Raw genomic sequence first — 16718 nt, 5'->3', positions numbered from 1 at the left:
TTTATGATGAGACAATAATTACTTTGAAATAGATATGAGATACTTGAAAATTTTGCTTTATCCTTCTGAATGTCATTCAAGTATTTTTCTATCAATTCCGATTTGTATATGAAGTTGTATGATTAAAGGTTTTTTTCAGCTTGCAACAAACTAACGTAACTTTGTTTTAACATGTTGTAGGATCAAAACTGTGATGATACTGAGCCTCTCATCAAACGACCAACAAGGTAATCATATGTTATTCATAATCAGAATTATAGTATGTAATGATATGAGGCATTCAGATTTAATTTAATGTGTACTACTGAATTCTCATGTACTCCTCACAGACACAGGTGTGCAAGCATACAGTGTTAGTTGCGCAAGTGGAATATCGACTTTTGTAATATATTCTTGTTCTTATGGAATAGAGCTTTGTTGTGGAAGGCAGTTGTTCCTATAGTGATCTAAATATTGTCTTGATTTAACAACAACAACAAAAATCTCAAAGACAAAACAGCAGCACCAAGTAAAGGTATAAAACCTTCCACTGAATGAGTGGCAGCAAATCAGTGATACATTTTAGAACCAAGTAACCTGATTTTCCTATATTACTCTGTCTCTTTCATTCTGAATAACTGCTTTGTCTTGTCTTAGATAATATCTTTTCTTCCAAACCTTACTTGTTTTTGACCGAAAGAAGAAACTCTCAATCCCTCACTCAAGTACCATATCAGATATTCTAAATGTTAGTGTTTCTTCTATCCATGCACCATAAATTTCATTTTGTAATTTTGGTTCTCATATTTTACTTTGATTTTGAATAAGAAGTACCTCAACATACCCTTCGCCAGGTTTGCTGGGTAAAAAAGAAATTAGACAAACAAAGACATTTGGGGACATAATATTACCTGCATAAGATTCATCATGTTACACTGATGGGTAACAAGATGGTTTTCTGTTACATCTGATTACATTAGTAATGCTCATTGCTGTTTGTAGAATTGTGCAGTAGTTGTATAGCTTTGTGCAGGTCAGTTTTGGCATCAAGTTATTCAAATAACACATCATTTGTCATGTTGATTCCTGGATTCTCTTGATGAAGTACAGCTCTATTACAGATTTATAATTAATGTAAGGCTTTATGCACAAGAGTAAATATAAAGCTTTTAACAATAATACCTGTCAGTGCAGTGATGTACGTGAAGTTAACACCAAGGGACTCTGATGTTAATGTTACGATGAACATTAAATCTTCTCACAAAGGTCATTTTCGGTAGGACATGCTTGGATTGTCTTAATTACCTTGTTTGTTAGGTTTGGTTAGACATTCAACTTTTTAGTAACGGCTGTTTTCAGTTGAATTGTGTGATAAAGGACATGTGTTGCTCCATATTGTTAACATTAGCTTACCTTCTCTTTTTCTCCTGTTTATATATTTTAATTTCATTGTCCAGTAGCAAGGAGACAAATCGCCTGTCCATTACGTACCTTCGAGATGCAAATTTCAGTACTGATTATAAGACACAATTAGAAGCAGATAAAAAAAGCTACTCCGAGCATTTGCAACTATTATATAGTTTCAAAAGGATGTTTAGGTTTCTCAGACAACATGATGTAAGGGACCCACCAGTTGTGAGAATGAGAACTAAATACATTTGGGAGGGAGATGTTATGGGAGCCTGAGTCCAGGAAGCTGACAGAATGTGAGAATATGTAAGTGAATAACTTCTCACGTATGGAATTCGGGGAAACTAGAGCTTGCTGGGAGGATCCAAATGGCTTGTATCACGTAACGAACACTCAAGTCTTGAGAGTCATGCTGTTGAACATGTTCAGTAACTGGCTACTGGGTCTCCCCATGACACACTTATTTCATGTTCATTCATGTATTCAGCCAATTTAGTTGTGGTCATTCTGATATAAAACATTGCGAAGTGAACACATGCTAATTAGTAAACAACGTGCACGTTCTCATAAATCTCATCATGAAGGAGAGTCTTGTGGGACATGGAATGAATCAAGCCATACATTAACAGGTGGTAGCAGCCACTGTAGACAACATCTGTAAGGACTACTAACAAGAAGTATATGTTTAAACAATGGAAAATCCAGGATGGAATGTAACAATATTATGACAAGAATAGTTGCTACTCAGCATGTAGTGGAGATTCAGAGAGCAGATAGGCACAACAAAAGACTGTCAGGAAGTGAGCTTTCAGCCAGCAAGGCCATCTTCAAAATTAGACGTCACTGGCATCTGAAGCCAGACTGCAAGCTGCAGCGTGTGTGTGTGTGTGTGTGTGTGTGTGTGTGTGTGTGTGTGTGTGTGTGTAATATCAAAGAAGGCATTGTTGGCCGAAAGGTCGCTTTCCAACAGTCATTTTGTTCTTGTTTGCGACTCAGCATCTCCACTATTCCACTATAAGGTGAGTAGCAACTATCCTTTTCATAATACTGTCTTGTATATGTTTATGTTTATTAGGAGAAAAATTGCTGCTTTGAAAAAGGCCACTGCTCCTTGCATTGTACTACTCATCTGCTGTTGTCATCTAATGCTTCAAATAAATCATGTATATTACTTTACACAGAGTACTAACAATTGTTTTTGGTGTAATGTTTCTGGAGTTACAAAGAATTAATTTCAAGTAACTTGCAATGTAAGACACAGATTTGTTCTACACTGCCCACACACTGAGGATGCCAGCTGATGACTCCTGGATTGTTTCTGATCACTGGCAATGTAAAACAGTTCTGCTCTTCGCATACACACACAGTAAGGCACCCACTGATGATTCAAGGACTGTGAAGACCTTGCTGTGCCCCTTACCTCACTTCTACACTCCATATTCAACTACGCACAGTTGTCCACCTGGAAAACTGAGCCATTCGACATTACTATCATGTATTTTACATCTTGACACATGATTCTTATGAAAGCAGGAAACCATAAACATGTATTGAAATGTAACAGGGTACTTTAGCTGTCCCCTTTCGCTACTGACCACTATTCTGAGTGTTGTTAATAGAGACTGGGTTATATGCATCATAAAAACCTCATAAAATGCTTAAAATGCATGAAAAGTGTTAAAATATGCAAGATCAAATAATAAAAAAACATTGTTGTTACTGTGTGCATTATATCTCCAAAGTAGAACCTGTGCGCATCAATTACATGGGAGAATGTCAGCCACGTGAAAAATTGGTAAATTTTGAATACTGGTATTATTATCTGAATACTTTCAGGTACAGTTGAAGATGGGAGCCTTTCTGGGGTAATTTTCTAAAAATTTGCAAGTGTAACATTACGAGTCAAGATAGCTGTAACGGAAATTGAATAGCGTAAAGTTATCATTAAAAACGCACGCCGCACGATTTGTGACGATTTGGTTGGTCATAATAGTAGTAACATGCTTTTGAATACAATTAAAATATAACGGCGATACCTGTTTAGTGTTATTGGAAATAATATGTAGTAAATTAATGAGTAAGGTAGCCGATCCTATAAGAAGAGGTGAAATTGGGCATATTAAGATGTTTTGCTTTTTGTCGACTAAGCCGATGATACGGCATCTTTTTTTCCGTTTACTCTTAGAGGAAAAGAAAAAAAAAAGAGTAACGAAGTGCTAATTGTGCGTTGTGAAAAATATAGGGGCGAATTTTAAATAGCTACAGTGTATAATCAGACTAACAAATGGACATTCAGTTACGCGAAATAGCGGACAGCGAAGTGTGGTCATTAAATTGAGTACACCTACAGGGCAGTCAATTCCGGGATAAGTCTATTCGCATCTCACGAGGGACGCGGTATTGAGACCGTTTTTTTTTTTTTTTTTTAATTATATCACGGAGAGCGGGCTTCAATTTATAAAAAGGAGAAAAGCTGTATCATTATCATTGACTGTTGGTGTTAAGCAACCAAAACTGTTCATCAAAGGGTTTCGGTGAATGAGTGGTGAATGTGAAATGAAACTGTGAACGAAGTTATGTTAAATAAAGCAGAAGAGACAAGACAGTTTGGTCGTATCTGTTATTATTTCATGAACCGTAACATTTCTTCTCGTTGTACGAAGCCTTTATAGATGATCGTTATGACAATTTGCTTTGAAGGGATCTCATTACGAGTTAAGTTTTGGGGACCTGGTCAACAGGGGATAGTTCGTAGATCTTAACTACTGCAGCTATTCTGGAATCAGGTGCTACCGTGACCGTTGTGTGTTGTCAATGGCTTAAGGTCATCATATCTCATGCTCTAAGATCGAAGCGCCTTTCCTCTTGGTATAATGGTGTCTCACGGTAACAACAGCGAAGGAAGATACGGTAGACATGATTATTTTCTAAAAATTTGCAAAATGGGGACCATACCGCGTTTCAAGAATTGTTCCTTCTTTGCAATTGTTGTCAGTAACAAGTGGATGTGATGCGAGTGAGTCGCAGCAAAACAATCAATATGTACAGGACCAACTTTGAGATACATCACATACAGAGAGGCATGCTCAAAAACTCCATAATATTTTCTTTAAAAAACAACATACAATCATGAATTTTTTTGAACAGCATTAGCTTTTAATTAACACTATTGAACCAAAGCATAATTTACAGTTTATTTCAAATTTTTCTACTATTGTAAACATAAATGACAAAGTACTGTTCCAAATGTTCGGTAGTAAGATTGTGTCTTTGCTCACTCAAAACATTTTTATAAGCAGAAAAGGACCATTCTACATCAACTGAGGTAACTGGGCAGTAGTTGAATTTGGGTGCTGTGTTGGTACTTAATGTTTCTGGTAAAAGGTCACCAGTCCCATTAATAAAACTATCAATTTGGCACAAGGGTTCAAAGTCTGGGTTATTGTTTAAAATGTTTTCAAACTTTTCTTTAAGTTTTCTTGGGAATACTTCCGGCAGGGAGGAGTTCTCTAGAATAATTTAATTCATTGACTGAATAGATTCATACAATGCCAAACATTGAGTTTCAGGCTTTTTAATACTTGTAGGTATATGGGAAAAAATGAGTGCTAATCACAGCAATGTCTTTTTTAATGCTGGCATCATTAAAAGCTTCCTTGCACTGGCAGACTGCCAAAGTCTCTGCACTATCAAAGTCGTTTACTACCCCTCAGCCTCAAAATGTTCATTGTAAAACAACACAACTTCAACCCATGTACCACAATGAGTTACCACTGGTTCGGCAGGTAAAGGCACATTTGGTAGTTTTTCTTTGTAGGTCTTGATGCGAGCAGGAGCCTTTAGACACACTTCCTTTGTGGATGAAATTATTTTAATTATATTCACAAACGTGGAATGTACTTCTTCAGCAAGTCGATATACTCCATGAAATAAACAAAAACGCCCTTTCATCTGCAGAAGATTCCGGAAATATTTTTCTAATACCTTCATTCACAAATCTGGCGATCGTAGAATTATTTACTTTTTCAAGTTCTTTGCAGGTTGCTAAATAGGAAGAAGAAGGCTCTTCCTTTAAAACATCAACAGTTAAATTTGCGATGTAACAGTGACAAGTGTCTGTAGTTTCGTCAACTGAAATCCATATAATGCTGTACTTGATTTCATTGCACATTTCTTTCAGAACATTTACGTAAATTGTCAGTATGTAATCTTTATGCAATGTTGATTCATCTGGTATATTTTGATTTAAGCAATATTTGCACAGGAAGCCTTTGAGGATAGTGTTTGGAAGTTTGTGAAGAGGAATTTTGCTTGCAATGAATGCTTCACAAAGATCCATGTTAAACGGACTTTTTTGGTTACCTTTGGACAAATCCCTGCTACTGCAACTTGCTGCTGTCATAAGTTGTCATCATGGTCCTCTCTTCTGCATTCCTTTGATAAGAAGACTTGTCTTGATGTGCTGGTCTATTTGAAACTTTCTTTTGCACGAAATATTTTTCTCACAAACTCGACAATATAAAACAATTCTGTCATGTGTAAATGTTCCAGGAGGGTCAGCTATCCATGTAACGACTTTTTTTTTTTTTTTTCCAGGCAGCATGACACACAACACATTACACACACTGACGATCAACTGTGTACAAGTAAACAGAAAGCTTAACTGAAACAATGGATGTGCAACTAAAAGCTTGCGTAGTTTAATTTTATTGTTGCTGATGCATACGATACAACAGCAGAGGGGATTAACCGGGGGCATGGCCACAGGAGCATTGACTCTGTCTTCCTGTTCCTGTTCCTCTTCTGTAATGATTTCGCTAGGCAGTGGCCTCTCGGTTAGCGATTGCATAAGTCATGGTCAATCTGTGAGACATCAAAACTAAATTGTGCTAGAGACTGCCCATTTAATTTTAAAAATATTGTAAACATGGAGTGAAAAATTACATCGTCACTAGATTTTAGTTGAAATAGGCAATAACTAGTGAAAAGGAGCCAAATATGCAAATACTTATAATGCCGTCTCTAGTTGTTATTGTCAAATATATGTGTTGGTACTTACGTGAAGAACCCCTTTGTTGCTGAAGAGGCTTCTGCAATATATTAAGTTACCAACTTTTCACGATGTTCTTACAGCATGCTTCTGTAGAGTAATTACTTTTTTGACAGTTGCTGCGTTGCCCCAGAAGGTTATTCTACAGGACCGTATTGAGTGAAAGAATGCCACCAACATTCTTTAGTGTGATCCACTATCACAAATGGAATTATTCATGTTCAACTATATTTATTAAAAAAATATGTTTGGCACATTCCATTCAGCAATGATTACTTCTGTTGTTTATATGTACATTACATGATTGATTTCAGAAGTACATAACTCCATCTTCAGTCTGTCTGTTGACCAATCAATCAAATGTGGAATACTGTGAGCAAATTAAATAGTATACATATAGAAACTTTATTGTTCTAGCCACTTTATGTGCATTTAAGTAAATAGTGAAGTACCTACAGGTAAACTGAAGTCGAGGTACGTATACCTGTCTGACAAACAGACAGGTGAAAAGACATAATTCAAGACGAATATTTGAGCTATGCCAAGATACAAATACCTCGCTAACCATAACCAGTTTCAGTCCACAATTGCCTTTTTCAGATGCCACAATAGTAAAAATAATAAAAAATAATTAAAAGCCTATATTAAGACCTTAAAACAAGTAAAACTATTTATACTAGTTCTACTTATGAGTTAAAAAATGTACAGTTTTAACTCATGTGGATCATGCCTATGGGTCATGGACAGCATTCGGTGAAAAAATGTACAAGCATTTTCAAACCACGTATATTACCAAAAAATCAGGGAACCATGATCACATTTTTTTCCCTTTTTGCACTAGATGCGCACACACCCATAAGAAAAACACTTCATTTGCTAGAAACATAAAATATGTTTGGGTAATTATTCATAAAATACCAAACCATGGAAAACCCAGGATGGAATATAACAATATTATGAAAAGGAAAGTTTCTGCTCACCATATAGCTGAGATGCTGAGTTGCAGATAAGCACAACAAAAGGATTGTCGCAAATTAGCTTTCGCCCAGTAAGACCTTCATCAAAAACACACACACACACATATTCTCTTTCAAATGAAGCCACACTACTTTGGCAGTGGCTTCTGCAACTCAGCATCCGTATTTACTCGATTATAAGACGAGGTTTTTTCCAAAAATCGGTATTCGATTACTACAGGATTATCTTATGTTGCTGAGGTCAACATTTTTACGTTGTTTAATAGATTGATATAGGTGTAGTCTCACATTTACAGATGAAGCTCGGGCTATTGAGGTCATATGCAGATTTATTATTTTGAAGACTTTGGAAGGGTAGGCAGTGCAAACAAAATTCCCACTCGTGAACAGGTTCATGATTTCCTGATCCGCCAAAGTGCTCGATACAAATTGACATTGCTTAAACAGTCATGTGGCATTTGACTCACACAACGCTACTGCAAGGGATATGCGAGAAACTATAAACTAGCCACCACAACTGCTTAAAGTCTGACAATTTTGTGAAAGACAGGATGACTTGGAATTTATTGAAATATTCTTGCAGGGGAGTTGAGAGCGAGCAGCAAATTATGTCATGCTGTCAACCATGGGAACCTATACTGCTTACTTCGGCTTTTTGAGAACATCAACTGCGTTTACAAGTGCTGTTTGTGTGAATGTATTTGAATTTTTAAGATTGGACAGATACATAACAATGGTATACATTTCTGCAAGAGATGGTAAAGTCTAGATAGGGGACAGTAGTGTACTTAAATGTTTCCTGCAACCGTGTTGTCAACACTCACCATGAGGCATGATGCGAATGAAAGGGGGTGTGTCAGCTGCTGTATCTGCGCAGCCAATGGGAGAGGGGTGGGTGGCCGAAATGTTTGGATGCGAGAAACATTGTAAACATCTCAGTCATATATATTCAGCAAAAAAAACAGCTGCATTCTCAGGTTCCGTCGAAACCTCACTCTCAGATATCATAACGTTTTCAGAAGAAACAGCAAAATATTTATGAGATCAAAGAACACATTGTTTGAATTCCTAAGATACTGAACGGTTTTCACACCAACATAAGATTTACTATGGAAGTAGAAAAACACCAATAGCTACCCTTTCTAGATGGGCTGATTATGAGTAATGATGAGAACCTGGAACACAGCATGTACTGAAAACTGACACACAAGGGTGATGTGCGCACACACTGCCACAGCATCACCAAAGGCAGAAAAAGGGAATGATTAATACCCTTGCAATGCATGCAAGTTGATTATGTGAGCTGCAGCACCTGGGATGTAGGATGCAAAACCTGTAAAGTGTTCTGAGGAGCACTGGGTACTCCACCAGTTGCATCACGAATGTCATTAAATCTAACTTTCACAAAAGTTGTAATGTTTCGAGAATTTCTGCGTAAATTCTAGAATCACTCAGTCTTCTACCATGTCGGACACACAATATTTTAGATATGAGCGTGAGAGTGCAGAATCCTACCTACTGCGCGTCACATGTCTGTGTGTTTAAATTCAGTTGCAGGAAGAATGTAGACACGGCAGTTGAATGGCACCGACAAGTACCTGTCAGGCAGAAAATGGATGTTTAGTGAGTGTGTACGAGAGGACCATGGAGTATTTATGTAACTCTGTGAGAATAGTGTCAGTGGCTACTGTTAGTGAAAAAGAACTCTAAAAAAACTCTTAATCCAGACTTGCTAGAGGCAAGACATGTTTATGATTTTGGTGTAATAAGAGTCATGGTTATTAAACCAACTCTGTTGTAAATGTAACTTAATTGTTTCTAATGTGAGACGACAAGGTGACTTACAAGAAGTTGAATGTTTATGGGAGGACTGTGAATTTTGTTCTTTGTGGAAGTCGAAATATACCAATAGTGAACTAAAAGTATTCTTTGAGTACCTCCTTATTTCATGAGTAAAGAGGGAGTCTTAGAGGTTCGTTTAACTAGAATCATCCTTTGGAGAAGAAGTTTATAGAGATTCCAGCAGCTGCCTAACCAGTGAAGAAGATCAGCTGCGCACTCCCAAGTAAGTCAACTCATATAAATGAGGTGGGAAGGTAGCATACACACACTTCACACACTCATCTGTCATCAAAAGCGTTAGAATGTGGCAACGGGTGTAGAAGGACCGAAGAAAAAAGGAATTTCGACACATAAACGAGAGAAAAAGCTATCAAGTGTTGCCATAGCAACCAAGCATAACAAGACAAGAGTACCATTTTAAGAAATTGGATTCTGCCCAAATATCCAATGGAGAGAATTTGTGAATGCAAAAAAAGGAGAAGCCGTGAGAGATCCACAACGTTAAAAATCGGAGAGAAAATATCGACGTATTAGACCAAGAAGAGATACGCCTAGAACGATTCGACTGAGAAGATCCAATGCGGCGAAGATCCAATGCGGCGAGTGTACAGCTCTCACACACATCACAGGGATGCAGATGCAGAAACCAATGTCTGACGCCGCCGGCACCAGTTGCTGTTCACTGGTGCTGACCTGCCTCCACATCCGCTGACTGACACGTCGCAGATTCTACACCGGGTGAGCGAAAAACAGAACTTTATTGTTTTAGTACAAAGTGGTACAAACTGTTGAGTGAACTTCAGTAGTGCAGTTATTATACTTAAAGCTAATCTTTAAATGCTCACAAGGTATAAAGCATGTAAAAGAGTGGATAGCATACAGAAAGTTGGGGAAACTTCAGGACCAGCCATGGCTATGAAAGTTACCAAAGAAGTGCCTGACTGGTCTGAGTTAGTAAATATAATTAAAACTCAGATAATACAATTAAAAGTGACTCTAAGTGGAGAAATAAGCTCAGTAAAATCTCGATTAGATGCCCAGAGTGAAACTCTGAATAGGCAAGAGACAAATCTAAGTTTGTCAAATACCAAAGTCGATTCACTAAGTAAAGAATTTAGTAATCTTTGCGAAGACATGGGGGCTTTGGAGACTGAATTCGACACCTTAAATAGTAAAGTACAGAATTTTAATATAGATCTGAAGAATGAATTGACTAGTTCCTTGACCAGTCATGTAAATCAAATGTTCACTGACCTTAGTAATAAACGTAATGATAATTTCCATGATTTATCAAAAAACTTAGAATTTGACATTGAGGAAAGCTGCAATATGATAGAATCCGAAATCGAAGAAAAGTTAGGATCATTTGAAAATGTATTTAATATTAAGTTTAATGCTTTAAAGCAGGGATTTATTACTTTATAAGAGAATGTCAATAAGCATAATGAATTAATGCATATCATTCAGTCGCAAATTGCAGGTGTAAGTACACAAGTGGATGATGTAGAGAAAAGCTTCAAAGAGAAGATAGCAAATTCTGATATCGTAAATATAAGTAGTTTGGAGGAACAATTTGAAGGGATTATAGATCAAAAAGTCACCGAGAGAATAACATCTGGGAACGTGTTGCCTATTGTTTTTCCATAGATACCAGGAAGGGCATAGATGACCTGTGGAGAGAAGTCAAGCTTATCCAGGGCAAAGTAGAAAAACGGGTAACATCACCTAATGTTGTGCTAACTAGTGAAGTAGTTACAGATTTACAATGGGGGGCTAATTCAGGATTATCCAGGTAATTCCCTAAATTCAAGCCCGATGGAGAAGTACATCTCATCCATTTTTTTAAAAGATTTAACCAAGCTTTGCCAAAAGATTGGGAAGATTCTAAAAATATTTAATTTGCCATGGGTTACCTTCTAGTGGAAGCCTCAGAATGGGGAACCATAAATATTGAGAGCTTTTCCTCTTGGGGAGATTTCCAGAAGTAGTTTAAAGAGAAGTATTGGTCTGCAAGTGCACAAGAAAAGTTAATCAGATCCATGGAACCTGGGCGGAGTCATATGTCCCCCAGGGACGTTATTCTGTGTTAATGGACGGAGTGACGACCGTTGGAACCAGAGTTGTTTTCGGTGTTTCTTCCAAAACAGTTTTCCTGCACTGAATTCCTTTAAAATCTTAAACTATTCTGTCATCTCGTCCTAAAATCAATCCTATAATTTTTTTCTTAGAAAACCGGATATGACAGTCAAGTAGAAAACTATCCAGGTGAATCACACAATAAGAAAGAAAGTGGTATCAACTTCAAAATAAAATGGAGTTTTTTTTATTTTATTATTTATTTTATGGCCTTCATTGGACCACTCTAGTCAAAAATACAAAGTTGTAAACAAGTTGTTACACAGGGACACAATTTGGCTCAACAATAACTTAATATGATATTTAGGTAATATAATTATTAGAGTCTATTCTTATATGAAAGGTGTTTTGCTCTTCTGTCTGCCCAATATTTCTTCATTCTTTCAGATATTTTCTTTCTTTCTTCCTGTACTCCTTTTATTGATTTTCATTTGTAGTCTGGTTTGCGGGTCTTGCAGTATTCTGGTTTTCTCTGTCTTGTTTTTTAGGTCATCTACTGTAATTTGGAGTTATTTATATCTTCCTTAATTTCTGTGATCCATTTAATGTCACTCTTGCTATTCCACAATTTTTGTATTACTTTTTTTACTAACTCTGTTTTCTGGAGTTCTCATCAGATGTCCAAAGAATGAGATGCGATCTTCCTGATCGTGCTCATGACTGGTTCTATTTTCTTATATACTGTTTAATTTGATGCTATTCTCCAATGTCCATTTATTTTCTACTGTTTATTTATACATGTTCTAATTATTCTTCTTTCTATTTTTAGTATTCTGTCAATTTCTGCTGTATTAGTTGTTTTGAAGATAGTTTCAGCTGCATACGTTTTTTCTGGTTGTGTAACTGTTTTATAGTGTTTTAATTTTGCATCTATAGATAGGCTTTTTTTGTTGTATGTAGACTTGGTAATGTAATTTGCGTAGTTCAGTTTTTTTATTCTATTCTGCCATGATGGCTTCTCATTTAGATTGTATGTTATTATTTCGCCTAAATATTTAAATTTATCAACAATTTTGATTTCCTGTTCTCGTATAGTAATTTTGTTTGCAAGTGGTGGATCAGTTAGCATAATCTCAGTTTTTTCAAATGATATTCTTAGGTCTACTTTCTCTGCTATTTCTTGTAGCGATTTCACTTGTTGCCTGGCTTCTTGAATGGTGTTGGCTAGGCAGTCACCTTGTCTTAAGCCTGTTTTTATGAGGAATGGTTCTGAAATTTCTCCTCTAAACTTCACTTTTGATTTGGTGTTGGTTAGAGTGAGTTGTATTATTTTAATTAGTTTTGAATGGAGTCCTAGATTTCTTAAAATTTTTAATACTGAAGGTCTGTGGAGACAGTCATATGCCTTCCTAAAATCTACAAATGTTATTGCCAGAGGTTTGTTCCATTTCTTGTAGTATGCCATAATCAATTTTAAACTAATTATCTGCTCTGCACAGCTACTCCGTTGTCTGAAACCTCCCTGATATTCCCCTAACTCCTGTTCTAATTGCTCCTTGATTCTTTCATATAGGATCTTGAATAGAATTTTGTATGTGCAGTCTAGGAGAGAGATTCCTCTGTAGTTGTCTGGGTTGCTCTTATCTCCCTTTTTGTGTAGTGGGTGGATGATAGCCGTGGTCCAATGTTCGAGGAATCGTTCTGTTACCCAGATTTTTGTTAGAGCCATGTGTAAGGAGGTCTTGACTGTGTCACTTGCATATTTCCACATTTCAACAAAAACCTTCTCCACATGCCTTATAATTTTTTTGTTTTTTAAGAATTTTTCTACTTCTTGGAAAGTTGGAGGGTCTAGTTTGTTAGGTTTGGTTTTTATTGTGGTATTTATGTTGATTTGTAAGGGTTCTTTGGGTTCCTCGCATTTCAGAAGTTTGTTAAATGCTTTTGCCATGATTTCTGCATTTTCCTTGTTACTGTGTGTCATTCTTCCATCTTCATCTTTCAGTATTAGTGTAGGGGCCTCATGTTGTTGTAGTTGTTTCCCAAAGATTTTATAGTAGTTCCTGGAGTTGGTTTTATGATAATTACCTTCTACAGAGTTTATAATGTCTTTATGGAATCCTCTCTTGATTCTTCTAATATTTTGTGTGAATTTTTTTCTTTCATTTTTTAGGTTGATGGCATTTTCTTCAGTTTTGTGTGTTTGAATCTTTAATCATGCTTGGTGTCTATCTTCGTGGAATTTTGTCACATTCTGATGTCCACCATGCATGTTTCCTTCGTGGGTTCAAGGGAGCTAGATTCTCTGCTTCTTTTTTAAGATTAGGCACTAGTTGTTCTAGATCATGTGTTAATTTGATGGTTTGTGTTATTTGTTGGTATTTATCAGTGGCGTAGCTTGATTATAAAGGTTGGGGAGACTCTTCTGCACAAGTGCAAGGCACCTGTCTTTTCTTTACACGAATAAGTCTATAACTCGGTCTACAAAGATCTGATCACTGGATAGCTCTCCAAGTAGTGTCTTTTCTATTGCTAACGTGTTCAAACACAACAGCCGGGTGTTGGACATTGAATTCCTTAAATAATTCTTCACTCGTTTAAGAGTACTCGTGCTTCGTTCTATGCTTGCTATAATTGCGGGTAGGGTCAAAACCAAACGCAGGAACTTCGTTGTTTCTTCATAAACACAGTTTAAATCATTGTTGACAATGTACTTTAAGATGATTCTTCGAGATAAGTGTTTTTTCTCATCAGCGATATGTTACACAGTTCATTCTCATTCTTTGGGAATGCTTTTTGATGGTTTGGGAAGCACTTTTCATTCAGAATTCAACAAACTGAATTTGGGATAAAGTCTTGAAATCTTCTTTCCGTCTGAACAATTTGCAAATTCAGTATCTTGTAAGTTAGTGCCCTGAAAGATGTGTTTTGACTGTCACAGAATGATACGTTGCCATTCAAACACAAGCTGCATTTAATGCATTCATCAACGAATGTTTCCGTTCTTAATTGTCATAAGTTTCTCAAAACAGTTCTTATTTCGTCGTGGCAAGCAGTTATACTGACAGATTTTGACTGAAAAACATTAAAGAGATGATCAACATAAACAAAGCGCCCTCGGTAGAAGCAAAGCAAGTAGACAAACGTAGGATCATCCATTCGTCGTTTCATTCCTACAGCACAGCTCAAAAGTGCTGGGTGCCATTGAGAGTCTATAACATCAACTACATAATTAAAAACACTGTATAACTCTGAGAAATGACTAGATATTGTTGGAACAGCCCTGGAACAAAAGTTTCAGTGAGTGCTGCTTGCAGGTGGCAGATTAAATCCTTTCTCAGTTAGCAATACAGTTCGTTTTGATGATTTGCTGAAAAACGATTGGAATATAGTACGCTCACTTAACAAACATTCGTACTTGTCATATGATTTTGGAGGCATGTAACAGTACCAAATTCAGGTGGTGTGCTTAACAATGAATAAACAGGGCATAGAGACAGAGCTGCTTTACCAATTGTTGTACTCCTCTTTCTCTGCCCGCCATTACTGAAGCGCCATCATATGTTTGACTAACTGCTTTTTCTTCCACATTCCGTTCTTCCAATACTGCATGAATAATGTTTGACAGACGTTCACTAGTTTTATCTCCAGAAACATCGTAAAATCCAACGAATTTTTCCTCAATTTTGTCTGCAATACAATACCTGAATATTACAATCATTTGACTCTTGCTTGACACGTCTATTGTTTCATCAGCCTGAATCGAAATGAAATTGCCGTTCTGAATTTCAGATTTTATTTTCTCATTAACTGCCAGAGTTATCATTTCTATTACATAATTCTGTATATCTGGAGAAGTTCCTATAAAGGTTGCAGATGATGACAGATGGTCTCGGATTAACTGCTCTCCTTGAGCTAGTAAATCCAGCAATTCCAGATAGTTACTGTTGTTGCTAGAGGATTCGTCTTTTCGATGGCCGCAAAAGGCTAGTTCTTGTTTACAAATAAATACAATTGCCTGAATAAGACAAGCCAATACCCTCCTTTTGGATGCAACTTGTTCGTTGTATTTTGTTGCGTCAGACGAGCGGCTTCAGAAAGGGCGTGCTCAATTCTACTTTTGCCCAATAACTGAAATGATTCTTTGTTCTGCAGGTGACGTTTTGATATCTGATGCTTTTGTGCTTTGCTATCAAAGTTCTTTATTGTACAAATGCCCTCATTGCACCATTCCTTTTCACTACCAAACAGAAGACATATATGTCTGAAAAGTGCGTTTTTGTTTGGCTTCACTTAAAACTACACTGAGTATGGGAGTAGGTCGTTTGTCCTTCAATTTCCACTTTTTTCGTTCGTTAATGTAGAAAAAGGCATTTTTAATAAAAATTCTATAATGTGTTCAGTTGCTGGCTCACTCATGTTGGCAAAACAACGAAAGTATGCGTTAAAATCACGCAAGAATGACTATGAATACAAACTGCGCAACTGTTCACTTCCATGTTAAAAGCCAGCGTAGAAGCGGCAGAGACTAGTCTTGATACCTGCTAGCAAGCGCAGCGCCCCAGCCTTCGTGGCAGAGGGGAGGTGGAGGGGAGCCACTAAAGCGCAGGCGCACACAGACAGGTAGGGGAAGGGAGGCAGAGACTGACAGCAGTCGAGTCTCAAACAGGCAAATACACCAATACTCAGGGTCGGCACGGGCTACAAAACTGATGTCTTCGCACATTTAGAGCTCTTAGTAGAAAGTTGTTTATATTTTTGTAATGAATTACTGTTGCTTCTTTTTTAAGCAGGAATACAGGGGAGACTAAGTCTCAAATTCTCCCCTCACGCTACACCACTGGTATTTATTACTTTTAATTAGCTGATGTGGGTCAAACAATCTTTTTTATTTTATTAGTTTTTCTGGTCCTCTTCTTTAACAGAGTGAATTTGATTTTAATTTTAACTATATAATGATTTGAGCCTGTGCCTACTCCTCTCAGTACTTTAACATTGTGGATCTCCTTATGAAAATTTTTGTCCATACAGACATGGTCTAGCTGCCAGCCCCCCTTCCTCCAGTCTGGATGTTTCCATGTTTTAAGTTTACTTGGCTTCCTCTTAAAGTATGTTGATTTAGATATAAGGTTGTGTTCTCTGCAGAGTTCTACAAGTGACCATTTTTGTTCGTAAATTTATGTGGACTCCATTTTCCAATTATATCTTTATATTTCCTTTCTTTTCCCAACTGAGCATTGAAATCTCCCAATAAGATTTTTACATTCTTTTTATTTACTCTTTTCACAGTTTGTTCTAGAAGGTCCCAAAATTTATCTGCCTCTTCCTTTTGTTTTTGTTAGACAATTTTTTTCATTTGTTGGGGCATGATCCCCTTATTATTG

At 36.9% G+C, this 16718-nt stretch overlaps 1 protein-coding gene across 1 annotated transcript in view; it reads left to right on the top strand.

Moving 5' to 3' along the window:
- Window positions 1–16718, top strand: part of LOC124805156 (serine/threonine-protein kinase D1) — a 244912-nt gene that overhangs the window by 119543 nt on the left and 108651 nt on the right. The window contains exon 8 of the mRNA XM_047265638.1: window positions 181–227. Within this exon, the coding sequence (XP_047121594.1) occupies window positions 181–227 (47 nt within the window). The remainder of the gene's footprint in view (window positions 1–180; window positions 228–16718) is intronic.

Source organism: Schistocerca piceifrons, chromosome 1 (assembly GCF_021461385.2).
Source record: "Schistocerca piceifrons isolate TAMUIC-IGC-003096 chromosome 1, iqSchPice1.1, whole genome shotgun sequence".
NCBI lineage: Eukaryota > Metazoa > Arthropoda > Insecta > Orthoptera > Acrididae > Schistocerca > Schistocerca piceifrons.
Note: the sequence above shows the minus strand (reverse complement) of the source record. Positions and strands in the feature narration are given on the sequence as shown.